General features: G+C 40.2%; 1 protein-coding gene across 5 annotated transcripts in view; it reads left to right on the top strand.

Annotated features, from left to right (window-relative positions):
- The window catches only part of Myo1b (myosin IB), a 173,453-nt gene that overhangs the window by 17,640 nt on the left and 135,233 nt on the right, over positions 1-20,580 (top strand). For 3 of the 5 annotated variants that reach the window (XM_042688266.1, XM_042688270.1, XM_042688269.1), the window contains exon 2: positions 12,396-12,539. In XM_042688266.1, coding sequence (XP_042544200.1) covers positions 12,405-12,539 — 135 coding nt within the window. In that variant the 5' untranslated portion in view covers positions 12,396-12,404. Of the gene's footprint in view, positions 1-9,182; positions 9,191-12,395; positions 12,540-20,580 lie in introns of those variants that run through there. The other 2 variants (XM_042688268.1, XM_042688267.1) reach the window with 2 other exon arrangements.

Genomic DNA, 20,580 nt, shown 5'->3' with positions numbered 1-20,580 from the left:
ATTAGACTTTATTTTAGTAGATAACTGCTTGAGGGAGCTTCTGAATTTTTATTATCCTAGAAAACTTGCTTAGCTATGTCTACAGAGATGTTGCCAAAACTGTACTGTTAAGTAATGCATATTTGTTTCCTTCATGTAAGTAAAATTCTTGAGTTGTAAACTTTTGCTTTCATAACTAGATGAACAAAATAGCCAGTGCATTTTGCAGCTCTGTACCTTGTTGTAAACACACAGAACATATTCATTGCAACTCAAGAGTTTTACTTACTGTAAGCCTATTGACTGTGTGTCTTTCTAGTCTGTTTCTTTAATACAGGGAGCTCTCCCTCTCTCCTTCCCTCCCTTTCTCCCTCTCTCCCTTTCTTCCTCTTTCCTTCCCTCCCTCCCTCCCTCCCTCCCTCCCTCCCTCCCTCCCTCCCTCCCTTCTTTCCTTTCCTTCCTTCCTTCCTTCCTTCCTTCCTTCCTTCCTTCCTTCCTTCCTTCCTTCCTTCCTTCCTTCCTTCCTTCCTTCCTTCCTTTCTTTCTTTCTTTCTTTCTTTCTTTCTTTCTTTCTTTCTTTCTGTCCTTCTGTCTTTCTCTTGTGTCTGTATAAACAGATGCTTTCCTTTGCCTCTGAGAAAATGTCATTGAGAAAGATTTTTGTGGACTGGCATTTGCTAGAGCTTTTTTTTTTTTTTGTTCCACATTCTTTAGATTCAAAAAATGGAGAACTCAATCTTTCCAGAGTTAGCCTTTTTTGTTGAGTCAACAGTGATGGAAACTGGAATAGAATCTTAGGAGATAATGGGTTATACATTCTTGTGGGGAAACTGAGGCTTGGAGATGGCAAATTGCCCAAGGTCTCAATGTGCATTTTCTCTGAGCCACCATAATCACTGATCTCTGTGCCATTGCAGAATGCAAAGCTCTGTTTCCCTAAGGTACAACTTCCTGCTTACCCAGACAGACAGAACTCACTACCTGGCTCTCCCTAGTCACTACAGAGAGCCTGATCCTGGGAAAGTTCTGTTTTTCAAAGCACTACTTATGCCCTGGAACATTCTGGGCTGTTTCTTTGTTCAGCCGACAGTGCTCAAGATCTGATCTGGAGTCCCCCTCACCTCCAAAAAACAACAGCAACAACAAAAAAAAAAACAAAAAGCCCAACCAGACTGGAACAGGAATCTCATTATGAGTACTTGCCGTGAGTGTATAATTGTACAATTGATTATAATGGGAACATACCTTTCTGATCTGATCAAGTATCAAGAGAACAGAGGGGTGGGGATACAGCTTAATGGTAGAGCTCCTGCCTGGCATGCCCAAGACCCTGGGTACACAGCTACAAATGGTAGAGGCAAGGGGTCAGGAGACTGTGGGGTGAAGATAGGAGCATGTGGAACAAAATGGGATTAGGACCCTCTGATTAATGTTGATTCATTTAGAAGGGAAGTTGGTTTGCCCTGGTGGCTCTATTCAATCTAATAGTCACTTCATATTCCTGGCATCTGTACCCCCACCAGGACCAATCAGATCTGTGGGGTGTGCCAGTTATAGTTGAGTAGTTTTACATTTACCCATGGTCTTCAGGGCTTCGAGTTTGCCAATCTAAACACCATCCACTTCTTGGAATTTTTGTTTAAAATCTGTCTTGAGGGAATGAATTGAAAAGTCTATGGGTTATAATTAGCACATTCCCTGTACAGCTGAGTTTGTGTTTCTGGATAGAACAGTGGTTTATAGTTTTTGGCTACCTTGTCCCGCAGGGACACGTAGTCCTTCAGACATTAGCTCATTGATTCTTACAACGTTGAGTATGGGTTGTGTAACGTGATTACAGGTTCCCCCTTTAGCTAGGGCTGCTTTCTGTGCCTTCTGGATTTGGGGAGGTTATAATAAGTGAGAGAGAGGTACTGTGCCTTTGGGAGTTGGAGAAGACAGAGCCTGACATGGCTTTCTGATTGAGCTGTGAAATGCTCCTCTCTGGAGCTAACCTGCTCTTTGGCAGCCATTCCTGCCTTGTTTCTGCAGAGCTGCCTCTGGGAAATGACTGAAGGGACAGTGATGCTGGTGGCCGCATTCCACCTTCAGGGTGTCAGACTCCAGAGAAGGTCTACTGCAATGACTCGACTCTCTAGGTTAGTTACTTGGACATGCTGGTAAGAAGATAGAAGATACGCCACAAGAGTAGATGATCCCTTCAGAGTCAAAGGAAGAACTGGGAATTGGGAAGGAGGAAGAAATTAGTGTCTAATAAGTTTGTCTTCTCTTAACTGAGATTGTGTTAGCAACTGAGATTGTGGATCAAAAATATGAATTCCAGACACAAATTCCCTTGCATGGGAACATGGGCTGTGATCGTAAGGCCTGTGTTGTAACATATTGTGAATCAAAAGAATCCTTTGTGGTAAACTATGGCTTCAAGACTTCTGTAATGTAGATGTAAAACTTACTGTTAAGGCATTCTGCAGTATTGTGAATAGCTTGAGAATTGAAGGAGTTAGACTGAAAGGTATATGAGGAATATAATGAGTGAAAGACCATTCTCAAACCTGTTTGTAGGGCTTCATCTTTGCCCTGGCTCTCCCAGAAACCAGATATGTGTCACTGATGTTTTCTCTGTTACAAGAGTCCTAGTATCAGCCGGGCGCTGGTGGCTCACGCCTGTAATCCTAGCTACTCAGGAGGCTGAGATCTGAGGAACTCGGTTCAAAGCCAGCCCAGGCAGGAGAGACCGTGAGACTCCTATCTCCAATAAACCACCAGAAAACCAGAAGTGGCGCTGTAGCTCAACTGGTAGAGTGCTCCCCTTGAGCTGAAGAGCTGAGGGACAGCGCCCAGGCCCAGAGTTCAAGCCCCACGGCCGACCAAAAAAAAAAAAAAAAAGATTCCTAGTATCCCAAGGTCCAGCTCCTTGTCTCTTAATTACAAGTAAGAATTATTTAGATAATTTGCTCATATTTTAGAAGAGATAGTTAGTACTAGGTTTTCCAAAACCTTCAATGTTGTTATAGAAGCCACTGTTTTATTTTCATAATTTTAAAATCCTTTCCAAATATTTTAGATGATATGTTTATTATATTGACTTCTACAGTTGGAAAAAAGTCTGTCCTTCTCTCACTTTGTAAATGGTAATGTCTTAGATACTGTTTTCCAAATCCTTTATAACTGACCTATGCTGAGAATTGAGGTATACCAGTGGCTGATTTGGGCCTTTTTTTGACAAAGTCAGTCTTTCCTTGCCTTGGCAGATAGAAACTTTGACCTTGATCTTGTTCCTGGCCCATCTCTGGTTATGCAAGGACATCTTCTAGAGTATTAACCCTTATACAACCTTAATGTCAAAGCAATTACTCCTCTCAGTCATAGGGCTTCTCCAGACTTGATACAGGTCCCCCCTCCACCTTCCCAGCCCCCTCCTCTTTTTTAATAGCATATGGGTGTCTGTTGCATTTTTCTATTTATTTTTACTCCCTGTTTAAATTTATTTGATTTTCACTGCTGATAATTTAATGTCCTTTATCTTAGCCAGAGTTTGAATACAAGGCAACAACATATTCTGTGGATATTTTTGACTGTTCCTGTTCCTTTTCTATCCAGAAGTCTAACAAAAGCCCCCCTAACAGCAGCCCATTAACTATTCTTAGCAGAAAGCTTTAGAGAAAGGATGGAGGTGGGGAAGCTCTCCACAGGTAGTGGCTTTAACAATGGACTAAAGGATTGGGCAATAAGATAACTATAATTTGCGAGGTAAATGCTATGGATAAACCTACCTTATATAAATGTATCTGAGCAAGTGTGTTGGCAGAAATAAAGGCCAACAGCACCTTAGCCTTTTCACAAATGCATATCAGTCCTCTTTTTCTCTTGCTCTGAGTGATTGCAAAGCACCTGTGTCATCTTGCGTGGCTCACCAGCCCTGTCACGCAGTCTCCTTTGAGAAAATGCTGCTTGCCTTTTGTAGCTTTATATGTCTTTTTTTTTTTCCAGGGCTGAGAACCAAACCCAGGGCCTTGCCCTTGCCAGGCGGGCGCCCTTCCACTGGGCTAAACCCCCAGCCCCATGCTGCTTGCCTAAATTGAAAAATCTACTTCCCAGTCCAGTTGCTCCAGTTTCCAGTTAGGAAATAGTGAGCACACCTGTCTTGCCTTTTGGTTCTAACTTGAGTCTTCCACGAAGCTCTCTTGTTATACCATGTGCTGATTGTGATCTAGGTGAGGAAAGTAGAAAGGATGGAAATGGTGTGGGTCAGATGAATAAATAGGCTGTGCTCTGCACACCAAAACTTGGTTGGCAGACAGTTGGCCATGCCGAAGGGCCTCCACCCATTGCAAACTTGAGCCTGTATTCTCCAGTGAAGCACACTGACGGTGGTGAGGGAGCTGTGCTTGTGTAATGGTGTGCTTGGTTCCCTTAACACGTACCATATACTTAAACAACAGGTCTTAGTTTCTCACAATTCTGAGGCTGTGAAGGTCAAGGTCAGGGAGCTGGAAGACTTGGTTCCTGGTGAGGGTCTTCTTTCTGACTTGTAGATACCTGCCTTCTTAATGTATCCTCACAGGGAGAGAGGGAGCAAGCAAGAAAGCTCTTCTAGTGTTTCATTTTCCGATAAGAATATTAATCCCATAATGCCCCTTCTCAGGACATTTTCTGAACTTACTTGTCCTTCAGCCTGATCTCCAAATGCCACAAAATTAGGTGATAGAACTTCAACATAATTAGAGGGACACAAGCATTCAGTTCCACAGCAGTTGGCTTGCTTATAGCAACAGCATCTCATACTGGTTTCTATTAAGGAGGACTTATTTAAGAGAAGACGCCCAGTTCAACCTCTTGAGGGCCTATATACCACTGTAGCATTTGAAGCAGTCTTTTTGTTTGCCTCTGTCATTGTGCATCATTCTTCATAGGCTTTCTGTGCAGGAGCCTTGGCAAGGTTCCTTCGCGTGATACCTGAAGTATGGTCACAGTCCCCCTGACTGCAGTCTCTGTGTCCTGATGTCAGGTCCTGGAAACTAGTATTATTAACTCAGTTCACTATCACCTGGTTGAAGGTGCTCATGGAGGCGTTGTTGGCATGTTTGTGTGTTTGCCTTAGGGGGAGGGAACCTCAATGGGAAGATTGAGGAAGAGATGGGAGTCAGGTGGGGGTCCTGGGTTCTATGCTAAGGAATTTTTTCTTTTAATTATGGTTAAGATGTATATAAATACAATGTATCGTTTTAACCTTTTGAAGAGTCCATTTCATTAAGTAATTTTGTATTACTGTGCCATCACCATCATCCATCTCAGACTAAAATTCTATGGCCACTAAGCACCACTCCTTATTCTCCTTCCCAGCCTCTGGTAACTACCATTTTACTTTGTCTTCAGGAATTTGACTGTACTGAGAATTTCAGGCAAGTGGAGCCACACAGTAACTTCCCTTTTATGACTGACTTTCTTCATTTCGCGTAATGTCTTCAAGATTCATCTGTGATGTAGCATGAATCAGATTTCTTTTTCCTTTTTTTTTTTTTTTGTCGGCTGTGGGGCTTGAACTCTGGGCTTGGGTGCTGTCCTTGTGCTCTTCAGCTCAAGGCAAGTGCTCTACCGCTTGAGCCACAGCACCACTTCCGGTTTTCTAGCGGTTTATTGGAGATAAGAGTCTCATGAACTTTCTGCCCAGGCTGGCTTTGAACCATGATCCTCAGATCTCAGCCTCCTGAGTAGCTAGGATTACAGGTGTGACCCACCAGCGCCCGGCTTTTCTTTTTCCTTTTTAAGGCTGAGTTCTTCTCTGCTCTATTGTATATGTGTGTGTGTGTGTGTGTGTGTATCAGTCACATTTAGTTTATTCAGCTGTCAATAGACACTTAGATTCCTTGCACCTTTTGGCTATTGTGAATAATTTTGTTAGCAACATGGAAAGTCTCTGCTTTCACTTTTGGTATATACTCAGAAGTAGAATTGCTGGGTTATATGGTGACTCTGATTTTTTTCTTTTTAAAAGATCTGATAAGGAATTGGAATCTTGGCTTCCAGGCACTAGAGACTTCTTGTGGGAGTTGAAGTGGGTGTACCTGATCAGACTGTGATTTTAAAAGGTGACTTAAATCCCATGGCCTGGGGCTGGGAAGGAAAGGGCTGGCAGGGACTGAGGTGGCAACACCAGACCACTTGAGCAGGCTGCTGGGGGAAGGGATGGACATGAGTGACTACAGAGAGATAATCAGGGAGACAAGTTGAGGCATTAGAAGCCAAGGATGAGCGTGTGCATCAATTGTGACTAGAATTTAGGGGAAATACATTTATTTCTTTTTCTTTTGTATTTTTGGGTGAGCTAGTATAGGTTTTTGATGTGAGATAAGTGATAGAGATATCTAATTGGTAGGCAAAATGGTGATAAAATGAGTTGGTAATTTTGGAAAGGAAGAAGGTACAAAAGGGACAGATGGTTCTCTTTGGGGCTGGAATTAAGAGGTGGGGACATTATTGGTGTAGCTCTACAGATTTACTGCTCCTACCTATTTATTTCACATTCCTACCTTCAGATGACAGATTAACACTTATAAAACTAGAAATAAAGCCTATTTATTGGTTGGTTATAAAGTCAGAAATTAAGAGAATTCTAATTAATTAAAAAAGATTTAGTTCCATACATGGGGTTATTGGATTTGATTGGATTTTGCTCATCTACATTACATTTTCTAAAGTTTTTTTTTTTCCTCCTAGAGTGAACACATACTGCTTTTAGTCATGAAAGGTCATTTGACATTTCAGGAGTGGGCTGTTTGCTGGACTCTCCTGATGGCCTGAGCTCCTAGCAGATGGTGGGAGGAGGGCGGGAGTGGGGGGGGGGGGGTGGGGTGGGGGGGGGTGGGAAGGAGAGACTGCCATTGTTCACTGTGCCTTTAGCACTTCACATAGTGCCTGTAACCCAGCAGGACTTGATACTGTACAGCTGATTGAACTAAGCTGATTGGAAAATTAAATCTAAGAGATGAGACATAGTGCTATTTACATTTTTTTATTTATATGTTATTGTAAAGATATCGTACAAAGGGGCTAGTTACAGTTACGTGCATAAGCTAATGAGTACATTGTTCCCCCTCCTTTGTTTTTCCCCTATCATCCCTGCCTTCCCTCCCACCTCCGCCTAGTGTCTTGTACATCTCATTGTTACAATGGGTCAACCTATATCCCTGTTTTAACATTTTGTTATTTCCCTTCTCTTCCCCAAATTAGAAAAATGTATATACAAGATGCAGGACACCAGAATCAAATACAGTGACAGCATGGGTGATTGGTGGGGGGGAGGGGGAGGAAGAAGGGAGGAGGGACATACAAAAGAAACATAAAAAAATCACATAGTACAAATTATAAATACATTAAAACAACAGTGACAAAGATAAAACCTCTTTTCTGGAAGGAAATTCTAGTGTTTCTCAGGCACTTGGCTGGTGTTAGGTGCTGAATGATCTCTTATAGACTTGGCTCCTCTTTTGCCTTTGTTTTGCTATCAGGATTTTCTGAGATATATTTTGTTCATGAGATTGTACTACATTGGCTGGATTTTCTTACTTACATGTGTTTTCCTGTCATTCTTAAAAGCATTAGTGATCTCATTGGGCGCCAAGTGGCTCAATTCTGTTTCCTTTCCTTTGTTGATATTATGTTTTTGAAGAAACGGATCAAAGTGCCTTGAAGTGGTCATTATTTTGTCTTCTGGTTGTCTGACTAAACCAGCTGATGGCAGCTGTGAGAACCATTGTTGGTATGACTCAGTTGTAAAATGTAAATTTGCATATGTGTTTTTCCTTTGTATTTCACTCAATGCCTGTCATGTACATAAGGCTATGCCCTGTGCTTTTGGGGAAATAAAAGTGAATAAGGCATGACTCTTGACATTAGCAAGCTAATTTTCTAGAAAAGGTGTTAGCATGCATACTTGACCACTATAGAAAGAGGTTAATGAGAAGAGAACAATTGTTACTGTGCTAAGAAGTCTTGTTGCTACTGCTTCTGATGTAGATTGCTAATGACATTAAAATAGATATGTTCTAAATGTACTTATGTAGAGTGACCAAGCAATACATCATTTCTTTCATTAAGTTTTCCTACAAGTAACTTTTTGATTTTGCTCTGAAAGTGGTTTAAATTTAAAGTAACACTAGTGATGATTCTTGTTAATCATCGAAAACCCAGATTTGTTAAGGTTCTTTCAAATTTGGCAGACTAGATGTTTCAGTTTAAAATATTCATTTGTGTCTTACTAAGGTGCTCTGAGAACTTTGATTCAGTGAGAGTGTAAGATGAGCCTTATTTCTGCTTATCTTCCATCTTCTGTTAACTGGATTTGGAATAACTTCCCAGCATTATGGTTTTGATATTGAATAATGGAATAGTCCTGTGCTTTCTGAGGATGTGCTCTTTTGTCCCTGTGTGTGAGGGTGGTGGTGAGGGAAGGGGAGAGAAGTAACAGTTTGAGAAATGTTGGTCTTGGCATTCCTAGTGACAGAAACATGTTAGGTAGCTTGTAATTTTAGGTTAGTGACTGGGTAGGTTTGTTAGATTTATAAACCTATAAATAAACACACTGAATTATCTGAAGTATAATAGACTATGGAGAGCTCAAATAGTATATATAATCTTTTAGAAAGACAAGTCAAAGTCCAACAAAATCAACACCAGGAAATGGGTATATCCAAGAGAGGAGCTGTTAAGGGGAGAGGGTAAGATAATGAAGGGGGAAGGGGAGGAGAATGTAGTCAAGAGTTCATTGTATATACCACAGAACTAAGAAAAATAAGGGAAGAGGTGGGTCGTATTGGGGTTATAATGTGAAAGGGGTGACACTGATCAAAATGCATGTATTCATAAACTGCTTTGTTGTATGGCATCTTCTTTGTACAACTACTTAAAGATAATTAACAAAATTAAAAATATAATGTTAGGTCATAGGTGGCCCTTTCAGATGCTATTGAGTGTTATATTGTATTCTCTTCTGAATTTTGAAATTATTCTCTGACATTTAAATGGTATTCTTATACCACAAAAGTTTCTAATAAGTCAATTATTACATTAAATATAGACAGTGCTTTTGGAAGTCCTTGAGATTAGAGTAAGTGAGGAAAGGATCAGTTGCAATCATATACTTTATTTTTCTAGGGTGAGCCAGTGGCTAAGAAGTAACTTGTACAGCCATGGGGTCACCTGGCAGCAGGAAGTGGGCTGGTGTCTGGTATAAGGCAGCAGCCTGAAAGAGAGGGGTTCTGCTTCAGCAGTCCTGTGGCATATTGAAAGCTCCCCCTACTTTTGTGCTTTGTAGGTTGTTTGAGTCAATTTAGGGAGGAAAAAATGAGGTTCTTCATAATAATAATGAAAGTCTGTCTATGATGTAGTACTATGTTTGGGGCACAGACTCCATTTCATGTCAGTGAGAGATTGTGGATGTGTCTGTAATGTTGCAGGCACAAGGTCCAAGTCCTAAGGCCATGGCTTAGTGGTTCCACTGTTCGGTACCAAAGACAATGGATCGCCTTGGAAGTTCATAAGAGATCTCTATGCCCTCTATTCCTTGAGTTCACTCAGCTAGTTCAGGATAGCATTACAGAGTTCCTCTGGTACTGATGGTTTCTTTTACTAGGTAGGATACTTTCTATTGTAAATAATAGAAAATCCAACTCAATCAACCTCAACAATAAAGAGAACGAATTGGCTTACATCACTGAAAACTTGAGGCTTAAGTGCTATTTGATCCAGAGGTTTGTGATGTCACTAGGACTTCTTACCATATCATTCCGGGTGATTTCCCCTTCTGGTCTCCTCCCTATGTTGTACTCCTCCTGGACCAGTTTCCCTCCCAAAAGCAGAGATGCCTGCAGCCATTCCAAGCATCATGTCTGCAAGTCACACAATCCAGAGGTTTTGTCCTAATACCCCAAGCCAGAGAGTCAGGCTCAGTCACATACCCAGTTTTGAGTCAGTTGCAGTGGGCTGGCAGATGGCTGGACATGTGTGTTGAGTGACTTAGGGGGTAAAGACCACATGCCAGATCCTGGAACACTGGCTAAAGTCTCCTCCCTACAACATGGATTCCCCTGGGAGCCATTAAGAAATAGAATGTGTATATGTATTTATTTGTATATGTGCATATATGTGTGTGTTTATATTATACATATGTACATTCTTGGTTTGATATGTGATATGTCTGTCAGGCAAAAAAATGTTCTTAGTGCTTCATGTGTGATCTCATTTAGTGCCCTCTGTAGCCTGATGTGAAGTCTTCTGGTGAAATTTGTTCCCATGGTCTTCATAGTTCTTTCAAAAAAATTCATTTTCTTTTGGTGATGCAAACATAGCAATTAATTTCATTGAGATGTCATTGTGAACTAAATTGAGGTGAAGATGGTGCTCACAGTACATGTGTAGAAAGATGAAGAAGCCCCGTTCCCCCCACTTCTTCATTCTGTTGTATATTGCCAATGGGGGAAGCAGTCATTGTGTCCTTCCCCAAATACATACTTGCTAAAAAGACAGAAAACAAAACTCCAATGACTAAATGCATCTTGATAATATTTTTCAGTTTGGCTTGCTTTCTTGTTAGGTTTTGGCTTGTAGAAACTGTATTTTCAATGTACTTTTTTTTTTTTTTTACTTTTTTATCAGTTTATTTTGCCCTTTACCCCTTTCACATTATAAAGTTAGATGTATGAAAACTAGAGCCCTTACCAACTTTCTTGGAAGTTGGATTTAAAAGATGGTGAAGAAGGTTGAGTTACTGGCAGCTTAATTATTGTTACCTGCAGCAGAGCCTCATTGTGTTTCTGCAGCTGTTTCTATAAATATATTGGCTCTGTGCAGCAATCCACCCAGGGCAGAGTTCTCATTCAACCACTTTGCTTAATTTAATTTACTGCTTTGAGATAGTTATTTTTGAAACTGTTCTCAGGTTGACTTGCCTCTAAATCCCTAAGCTGTCTTTCCTCATCTGCCAAATTATATGTAATGTATTACAACTAAGAGTGCTTTTGGCATTACCTATGTCTGACAAGTTGAAGTTGATTTGGATATTAATGTATTGTGACAAAAGTTGGGCACTCACAGTTCTGTTCCTGGGAATGTCTTTCCATGGATGTTGGCATCCACTCTTTGTCTCCCTGGCTTCTGTTCCATTCCCAGATGGGATATACCTCCTACCCTTACCTGTTTGGTTCCCAATCAGAGACTGGTAAGGCAGATCCCAGAGGACTTAGTTTCCCTCTCTTGGGTAGTGCCCTTCACATCAATAGAGACGGCAGAATGCTTAGTGTGCTTCTGTTTCTGGTTTAGTCATTATATGTTGTTGATTTTGCTTCTGTGGTGGTAAGTCTGTTAGAATGAGAATTAAGAATATGGAGGTTATTCTCAAAAGTTTACATTATGTAGACTACTTCTTTTTGTTTTGTTTTGTTTTTTTGTTGGTGGTGGGGCCTGAACTCTGGGCCTGGACACTGTCACTCAGCTCTTCAGCTCAAGGCGAGCACTCTATCACTTGAGCCACAGCGCCACTTCCTCCTTTTTCTGCTTATGTGGTGCTGAGGATTTGAACCCAGGGCTTCATGCACACAAGGCAAGCACTCTACCACTGAGCCACCACCTTCCCAGCTCTATGTAGACTACTTCTATGTATCATTACCAACGGGTTGTGTTTTATTCTTTGTAAGCACTTGGAGTCTGGAATGAAATCTCCTCCCGAATATAATATTATAAGTGGTAGAGTCCTTTAGTACCATGTGCAAAACATTTGTAAGCAATCCTACAAGTTCAATTTTCTTATTATAAAATGGAGATAATAAAACTTACTTTATAGACTTATTGAGGGGGTTCAGGTAGTTAAAGGCATGTGAAGTATACACTGGCTGACAAGTGACCAGCAAATGTTAGCAAGCAGCATTTTTTTTTTAAACATTATTTCTGGGGAAAAAGCATTGTGAGTTTCATCACAGAATGATGGAAGATGTCATCTTGGAGAAGCAGGTTGAGTGAGTTCACTATGACAGTGGAAACCAGGGAGAAAGGATGGTCTGTGTTGTTGTACTAGAATTTTGCAAACTAAGCTGGGGAGAGGAAATGGTATTAAAGAGTAAAATGGAGACCATGGCTTTTGAGTGGTTCGTTCTTGGGGTAGTCTGCCAGGGAGAAGAGAATGGAGAGGTGGTTCAATTTTGGCTGTGGTTGGACTTTGCCTGGAATAAGACTAGTAGGAGTTTGTTTTTGGCAGCAGGTTGGCAAATAGGGCAACTTCAGTAGTCAGTAGCTTCTGACGTAGCTTGTAGGTAGGGAGGTGATTATATTTTGTGAGGCAGGTGAAGGTAAGTTCACTAGACATGCCAAGAAGCCATCTGAAATTATTTTTTCTCATTTTCTTTGTCTTCTTTCTTTCTTCTTAGCTGGAGACCATGGCAAAAATGGAGGTGAAAACATCACTTCTAGACAATATGATTGGAGTTGGGGATATGGTTCTTTTAGAGCCTCTCAATGAGGAGACCTTCATCAACAACCTCAAGAAACGCTTTGACCACAATGAAATCTATGTGAGTATTCCTGAGCATCACCTGCGGTGGGTCAGCTTTGTATTTCATGGTGGAAAGTTGACTTTTATTTATTTTTTTGTTGGTCATGGGGCTTGAACTCTGGGCCTGGGCGCTGTCCCTCAGTTCTTCAGCTCAATCAAGGCTAGCACTCTACCACTTGAGCCACAGCACCACTTCCAGTTTTCTGAGTGGTTTATTGGAGATAAGAGTCTCATCGCCTTAACTGTCTGGGCTGGCCTGGAACCATGATTCTCAGTTCTCAGTCTCCTAAGTAGGTGTAAGCCACTGGTGCCCTGCCGGAAAGTTGACTTAAACTCCTCTCTGTTCCTTACAGTCTGGAAGTATTTGTTTATGTTCTCAGAAAATTGTGACTGTTTGTTTGCTGATTTGGCATAGGAATAATATTGACAGGAGTCAAGTGCATCTTTCACAATGTTGTTCAGAGAATATTAGCTGTGTGCATAGTAGTCTAGTGAGGACTGGGGCCATTCTAAAGCAAATGCAAAGGAAAGAGGTGTGATTCAAGTGATAGACCAAATTCAAGGCTCTGAGTTCAAATTCCACTCCCCTTCCTGAACATAAAGCAAGTGTGGTACTTCAGTTCAAAAGTTTTGAAATCCCATAGACATCTTCTTGGATGCCTTCAGAAGATTAGCAAAGTCCGTCCACGTTGAAGTTATTGGTTAAGATACAAGGCAGTGAACTATCAAAAAAGACATGAGCATTCTTAGCATTTGTTGGTTGTAGGGACTGATAATAAATTACTACTAAAGAATATGTGCTTGGTTCTTGGAAATTTGGGTAGAGTCATGTGCAAAAAGTATGATGTCATGTACAAAATGTAGCTGTATAAATATATAATAGTAGAAAACTCTGTTGTAAAAATGTATTAGAAAAGATCTCACAGTGGCCCTCAAGCAACTTTTCTAAATGTATGTACAATATGATTAAAAAATATATTTTTGAGCCAGGTGCAAATGGCTCATGCCTATAGTTATAGCTACTCAGGAGGCGTAGATCTGAGGACTGAGGTTCTGAGCAGAAAAGTCTGTAAGACTTACCTCCAATTACCCACCAAAAGGCAAAAGCAGGGGTGTGGCTCAAGAGATAGAGCCAGTAGCAGTACAAAGAAAAAAATGCTCTACATCTTTTCAGGATTTATATAAAGCACAGCACTTGCATTTTTGGAGGGAATGGTGAATTGTTAATTACACCAAGGAAATGGGGTATTGATTTCCTGAGCTAGGAGCTGAGAAGGAAACAGGATAGATTTGATATAAGTAGTTTTGATAGATGTTGCCTTGCTTATGAGCTTTCTTTCCCTCTTTCTTGCATGTCCATTTATGCACAGGGAAAACTGGATTATTATTATTCTTTAATGAAATATAGTAAAGTAATACAGATAGGAACAACTAACTTTTATGGGACTAATACATTAAAATTATGTGCAACAATTATAATCTGTATTATTTTTTTGACGCATATAACTTTCCTTCCTATGTAGCAAAATGTCTTAGTCTGCTTGTGCTGCTGTAACAAAATACCATAAATTATATAACTTCTACAGAACAGGAATTTATTTCTCCCAGTTCTAGGAAGTCTAAGGTGATAGAACTGGTAGATGCAGTATCTGTCAAAGATTTGCTTTCTAGTTCTAGAAAGTACCCTTTCTCTGTGTCCTTATAAGGTGGAAGGGTAGTCCTGTGGGGCCCATTTTTGGCCCTCTGCCTCATGACCTGATCACCTTCCTATGGCCCCACCTAAACAACCAATCACATTTGTGATTAGATCTGTTAGGTCTCAGTTTTGGAGGGATACTTACATTCAGACCATAAGATCAAACATAATTCAAAGATCACTTGAGGGTAATTCTTCATGAAAGAGTAGTTACCCTTTGGAAATCTAACTTTACATCCTGGTAGGTATTTGTTGGAGGTAGGTTTAGGTTGATAGCAATCATCAGACGTGATGAGTCCTTCTTTTGGGATATTAATTTGATAACTGGAGACTAAGCAGAGGTGTAGTTTCAGTTTAGAGGTTGTTTAAAAATGCTGATCCAAATGGAAAAGGCATCAAATGCTGCTGTGGAGCAGGGAAGCATCATTGTTTGGCTTGGCAGTGAGGCCTGGTATTACTTTCTCTCCTAGGGTAGCAGTTTTGCTCTCAGGTGGGAGAGTCTGATGGTTCTGCAGCTTTAATTGAAATTATGGTCTGATAACAAACAAAAGACAGCCTTTAAACATTGCTCTCTGAGATGGAGATAGGAGGAATCAGTTATGTTGGAAGTAATGTTGCTGATCATTTTTCTTTTTGGCTCTAAGTAGCACAGTTCACTTTTAGATGAATTGAAAATAGAATGCAGTAGAACATTACATACATTTGAATACCTGATTTGTTGTGGCATAAAAAAAAGAAACAATCCCCCTTTTAACAAAATGCCAACTGCTAACATTCATGAGTCTTTAGCAGACAAAATGTCTGGGTTTCAATCCTACATAATTTTATTTTTGAAACTATTTTTGGAATGCCTTTTCTGCTTACAACACAAAAGCAGAAAATTGACGATAGCTTCCAGTTACTGAGATCAATTGATGTTTTTCATGATATTTGTAGGCTACCTATTTCCATTGTAATGTGAAAACATGGCATATTGAAGGGCAACTCATTCTCTATTATAAGTTAAAAAAAAGCAGATTATAGAGTAATTTAAATAGTATGATCCTATTTTTTTTTTAAAGTGGGGGTGGTCTTATGAATGTGTTCCTCCCTAAGTTTTAGTGTATTTGTGTATACATGGAGACAGGCTTGTTAACTTTGAGCACCATGATGGATTGGGAAGGGATATGGAGAAAAGGGCAGGATTACTCTTCTGGACCTCTATATTGTAGGACTTAGTGTATATTGCTTTTTTTTTTTTTTTTGTTTTCTTTTTTTTTTTTTTTAAATTTTATTTCATTTTATTTGAGAACATACTGTACAGAGGGGTTACAATTACATGGGCAGGATAATGCATACATTTCCTACCAAGCATTGCAGCCTCCTTGTATATTGCTTTTGTAATTAAAAAATACTGCATGATAAATTTGATTACCATACTTTCCAGCCCCCCAAGTTCCATATATCTTACCCTTAGGAAACCAGTTTCTGGCTCTTACCCTGATAGTAATACTCTTACTTTGCTTTCCCCCATCCCACATATTGCTATAAAATTGTTTAGCTTGATACCCAAGTCTAAGGTAATATGACATGTCACATTTTACTTTCTAGTTTTTCACTATTTCGGGAAATGAATATGTATTTAAAAAAAACAAACTGTGTTTTTTATCTTGTAGGTTTGTTTTATATTCTAGGTGATTCCCTAGGATAACCCATCATGCAAGCATACTGAGTTGTCTATTTTATATTCAGAAGCAAGCTTTTATTACGTGGCCAGTGAGCAGCAGGATAGTTGGCCATAGCTTGAGTAATTTCCTATGTGAGCAAACTCTAGACCTAAAAATTCTTTTTTTTTTTTTTGGTCATGGGGCTTGAATTTAGTGCTTGAATTTAGAGCCTGAGCGTTTTTGCCCAAGGCTGATACTCTAGTTTTTTGAGCCACAGTGCTGCTTCCAGTTTTCTGGTGGTTAATTGAATTGCATGGACTTTCTTACCCAGGCCTGCTGGCTTTGAACTGCAATCCTCAGATCTCTGCCTCCTGAGTAGCTAGGATTACAGGTGTGAGCCACCAGCTCCTGACTTTAGGCCTAAAGATTCTTGCCACCAATCTACCCTTATTCTTTCTCTTTCATGTACTGGAAAATAGGAATTAGTTGCATTTTTATGGAGCTCCCATGAGGGATTGCTTTGTCTTGGATATGAATTATCAGCTCTGAACAATCATAAGCTCTAATGTCTTCTGGATCTGTAGCTAGCTGACTCTGGAGGTAGACTCCTTTGTGAGGTTGTCTTTCTAAACCTAGAGCTCTGGATAGGAAGACATTTTTTTTGGAGCTAGTCATTGTCAGATTATGTTGGGATATGTTTATTGAAAGTAGTGACCACCTAGCACAACCTGGTTTAAACAGTAAGAGAAGACTTATTCATCGGTATACACAGTAGTTCTTTGAAAATTGGTTTTAACTTTATGGCTCATTGGTGTCACCAGGTCTTTGTTTCTTACTGCCTGTTTGCTTTGCCACCTTGGTTGTCACTTCATTCCTGGTTTCAAAGCAGCTGTAACAATCCAGGCTTTGCGTTCATACCTTGCACTGTCTTGGAGAGATCTATGCTTTGCTTCTAGCTATCCAAGTCAGAGTCTTGAGGTTCACTGTAGTTAGGCCACTCGAGTCATATACCCTCCTCAATCCATTGACTGAGTGGCTTAGAGAAAGGTTGCTTGCCCATTTCTAGGATTGGATTTAAGTCAGCTTTTTATAAAGCAGTTGGGCTGTGTGTGTGAGGAGACAGAACATCCAACCAGCATCCTAGGAAGATGTAGGGAATGGATCTTGAGGAGGCCACCTGCTATAAACCCCTGGCTGGTTCATAGGGAGATGTATAATAAGGTGGCTTTATTAATGTTGGTACATTGATAAAGGGAGTGCCCCATGGGAAGTATTTATCACAACTTCCAGGCTGCAGGTGCACCGGAATACAAGCTTCCTTGATTGCTTCTAATGTGAGCTTCTAATGGTAGAAAACAGGAATTAAGGTTTTCCAGAGGATCCAGAGCATAGTTGAAGTCTATCTCCTATAGAGGAGTCTTGCTGAAGCCTTACTTCCAAAAGGAATTAAATGTTTTACTGTATTCTATAATGCATATAGGTTTATTTTAGACTAATATACTCCTTACATCTCTTCTTTGAGTAAAAGGCAAGCTCCAGGAATATCTGTCCTTTGCTTTGAGGCAGGCTCACACACTTAAATTAGCATGGTGTTGATTTATAGCTCTTTGTGGCCCCAAGGAGTCTCCAAATCCAGGACGCTTCCAGATGGTCTTTGCAGTAACAGACTTGGGACTATTTAGTTGGAGGTAGAAGAAGGTCAGATGAGATAAGATAGAGGGAAACTTGGGGCTGATGGGGAGTAAATATAACTCTCAGACACTCTGCTTCCTCACATACAGTTCAAGCTGGGACCAGCTGCAGGACGTGCCTTTTGGCTCTGCGTGGGGACAGTGGCTGGGAAATGCTGGTGGTGACATTCCAGAACCCTGCCTTTCTGAATGCTTTCTGTCCTTTGTCAGACCTTCTTCTGGCCTCTCCATCTTTGCCTGCAGGCCAGATGTAGTGGTTGCAGGGTTTCATGTGAACTTTTATTGTGATGTAGGAAGTGGCTGAGCTGAGACCCAGTCAGACATGTTCTGTTTTTAGGGTGGACTGGTCAGGACTGTGGTTCTGTTCAGGAACAGGAAAGCTGCAATTTAGGTAACAAAAAGGCTCTGGGCAAATTTGGAAACTAAAGAAAAACCAAGGTGTTTGTCCTCTGACAAAGAAGTATTTTTGGTTCCCACTAGTAAATTTAGTTTGTTTTCTATCTGAATTGTCAGGTTAGGAATCATGCAGTTATAGAGGTGTGAATTAGTCCAATTTTAGGATTGTATGTTAAACTAATTGTTCATGGAACAAGTAGTTAAAAGTTGTCATTAGGTTTTAGACGTCAGTAGTACTAGAATTAGTATTTTATAGAGATGGAACCATGCACTTTATTTTTTTTTCAAATTGTTTATTGTGATTAAGTGGTTACATAATTTCCCAAATTTCACAGTATTGTGGGATAGTGAAACGTAGTTAAAGTCACAAACACATTCTAACTTTCATAGGACAAATTGTCTATCATTGTCTATAACATTTATGAGTTCCATGAGCTTTGCAATACAGTTATTTCTTCCACATTGGATGATATGTACGTTGGTTTGCATAGCATCACTTGTTCCCTCTTTCCCACTTGTTCCCTCCCTCCCATCGCTGCCATTGTGTTGCTTAGTTCATTTTGGTCAATGTCCAGTGCAGTGGATGGGTCCTGCTGTTGATGTTTTCCCCGATTCCCTCTAGGAACCATGCACTCTAATAAGAGATACTGTGCAGCTAATGAAAAGAGTGATTATACACACAGGTTATGTAATTCCGGTTATTCATAAGTTATTTGAAATTTCTGGTTATTCATAAACTTATTTGTAATTTCAAAAACTCTTTTCACTTATATACATGATAATCTCTACTGTATAGGTATAAATATTCTGGGGAATATTTATTTAACATAAATATAAGTGAATTACTGAAAAATTAGAATAATATTTTTGAAAACTTTACTGGCTGAAAATAATACACATTTATCATTTCACTTTGCTGTGGGTCAGAAGTCCAGGCCTGGCCTCTTGGGATCCTCTTCAGGGTCTTACCAGGCTATAATAAAGGTGTCAGCCAGGGCTTCAATCTTCTCTGAGGTTTGGATCTTTTATAGGCTTAGAGGGGCTGTTGGCAGAGATCAGGGTTAGAATTCAAATCTAGCTGAGTGTTGTTCTCAAAGAGGTGTTTTTGTTTTTGTTTTGCTTTTTCTCTTTTAAAATTTCCTTTTTTAAAAAAGCTTTTACCTGGAAGATTGAGATAAAAGAGTCATAGTTCAAGGCTTACTCTGGCAAAAAAGTTAGTAAGACCTTATCTCAAAATAAACAAGATGGGTATGGTGATGCATAATCCTAGCTACCTGAGATACAGAGGTAGGAGAGTAAAGTATGAGACTAACCCTCAGCAAAAATAGGAGGCCATATCTGAAGAAACAAAACAGAGCAAAACAGTCGTGGAATGTGACTTGAGTAGTTGAGTGCTTAAGTGCAAATTCCTGAGTTCAAACCCCCCAGTACTGGGGGAAAAAAATAGTCATTCAAAACTTTTCTAAGTGTAATGATATTCTGGAAAAAAATTCATAGCTGAAAATGTAGTTTCTTCAATCAGCCCATTTCTAGAAGTAGTGGTATATAATCTTCCAGATCTGATGAAAGATTAATTTCTTGTTCCAGAGTTGGAAGCAGGGGGAAAGTTTTTGTTTTTGTTTTTTCCTGTAGCGAATTGACATCCAGTAAGGTTTAGCTGGAATGAGAGAAGTCATTAATGCCACCTCCAATTCTACTTAGGAAGAGTGCATTTCAGACTTGTTCACATAGTTTATGCGTAGTGGGAGCAGTTTACCACAAACAGTAGATACCCTTCCCAGCAAATTGATAAAATGAACAGTGAAAGCAGCCATGTATGCTTCCAGGAGTGGGCTTTGCTGTGTGGAATAGAGATAGCACATTAAGAGTCTAGATAAAGGTGGTGAAAGCAGTAAATCCTGAAGCTGACTGATTCCTGAGCACAGTCTGTGTTTGCATAGTTTTATAAATATTGAGATCTGAGGATGATTGTTCAAAGCCAGACAAGGCAGGAAAGTCGTGAGACTCTTATCTCCAATTAACTACCAGAAACTGGAAGTGGCCCTGTTGTAGAGCGCTAGCTGTGAGCTGAAGAGCTGAGGAGTAGTGCCCGGACCCAGAGTTCAAGTCCCACAACCAAAAAAAAAAATGTTGTTAGAAAAATGATGTGCAGAGGGGTTAAGGTTTCATAAGTCAGGTAAAGAGTGCATTTCTTTTTGAACAGTGTCACCCTTTCCCTTACTCTTTCCCAGTTTTCTCCTCCCATCCCCACCCACAAGTTGTTTAGTTCATTTTTAGCATAGTGTCTGGTGAGTACTACTATTAGAGTTCATGCTCTTTTTTTTGGTTGTTGTTGGTCGTGGGGCCTGAACTCTGGGCCTGGGCACTGTCCCTCAGCTTTCAATTCAAGGCTATTGCTCTACCACTTGAGTCACAGTGCCACTTCTGGCCCTTTCTGCTTATGTGGTACTGAGGAATCGAACCCAGGGCCTCATGCATGCGAGGCAAGCACTCTACCACTGAGCCACCTTAACAGCCTGAGATCATGTTCTTATTACCACTAATATGAAAGCCTTTCTAGTCTTCAAAATAATTGGCTGTGATATTGATGAGTGTGTCAGCTTTGGCACAAGAGAGTCTCAGAATGACCCA

This window comes from Dipodomys spectabilis, unplaced genomic scaffold (genome assembly GCF_019054845.1).
Source record: "Dipodomys spectabilis isolate Male_0828 unplaced genomic scaffold, ASM1905484v1 ptg000115l, whole genome shotgun sequence".
Taxonomy (NCBI): Eukaryota; Metazoa; Chordata; class Mammalia; order Rodentia; family Heteromyidae; genus Dipodomys; species Dipodomys spectabilis.
This window is presented reverse-complemented; position numbering and strand designations above follow the sequence as displayed.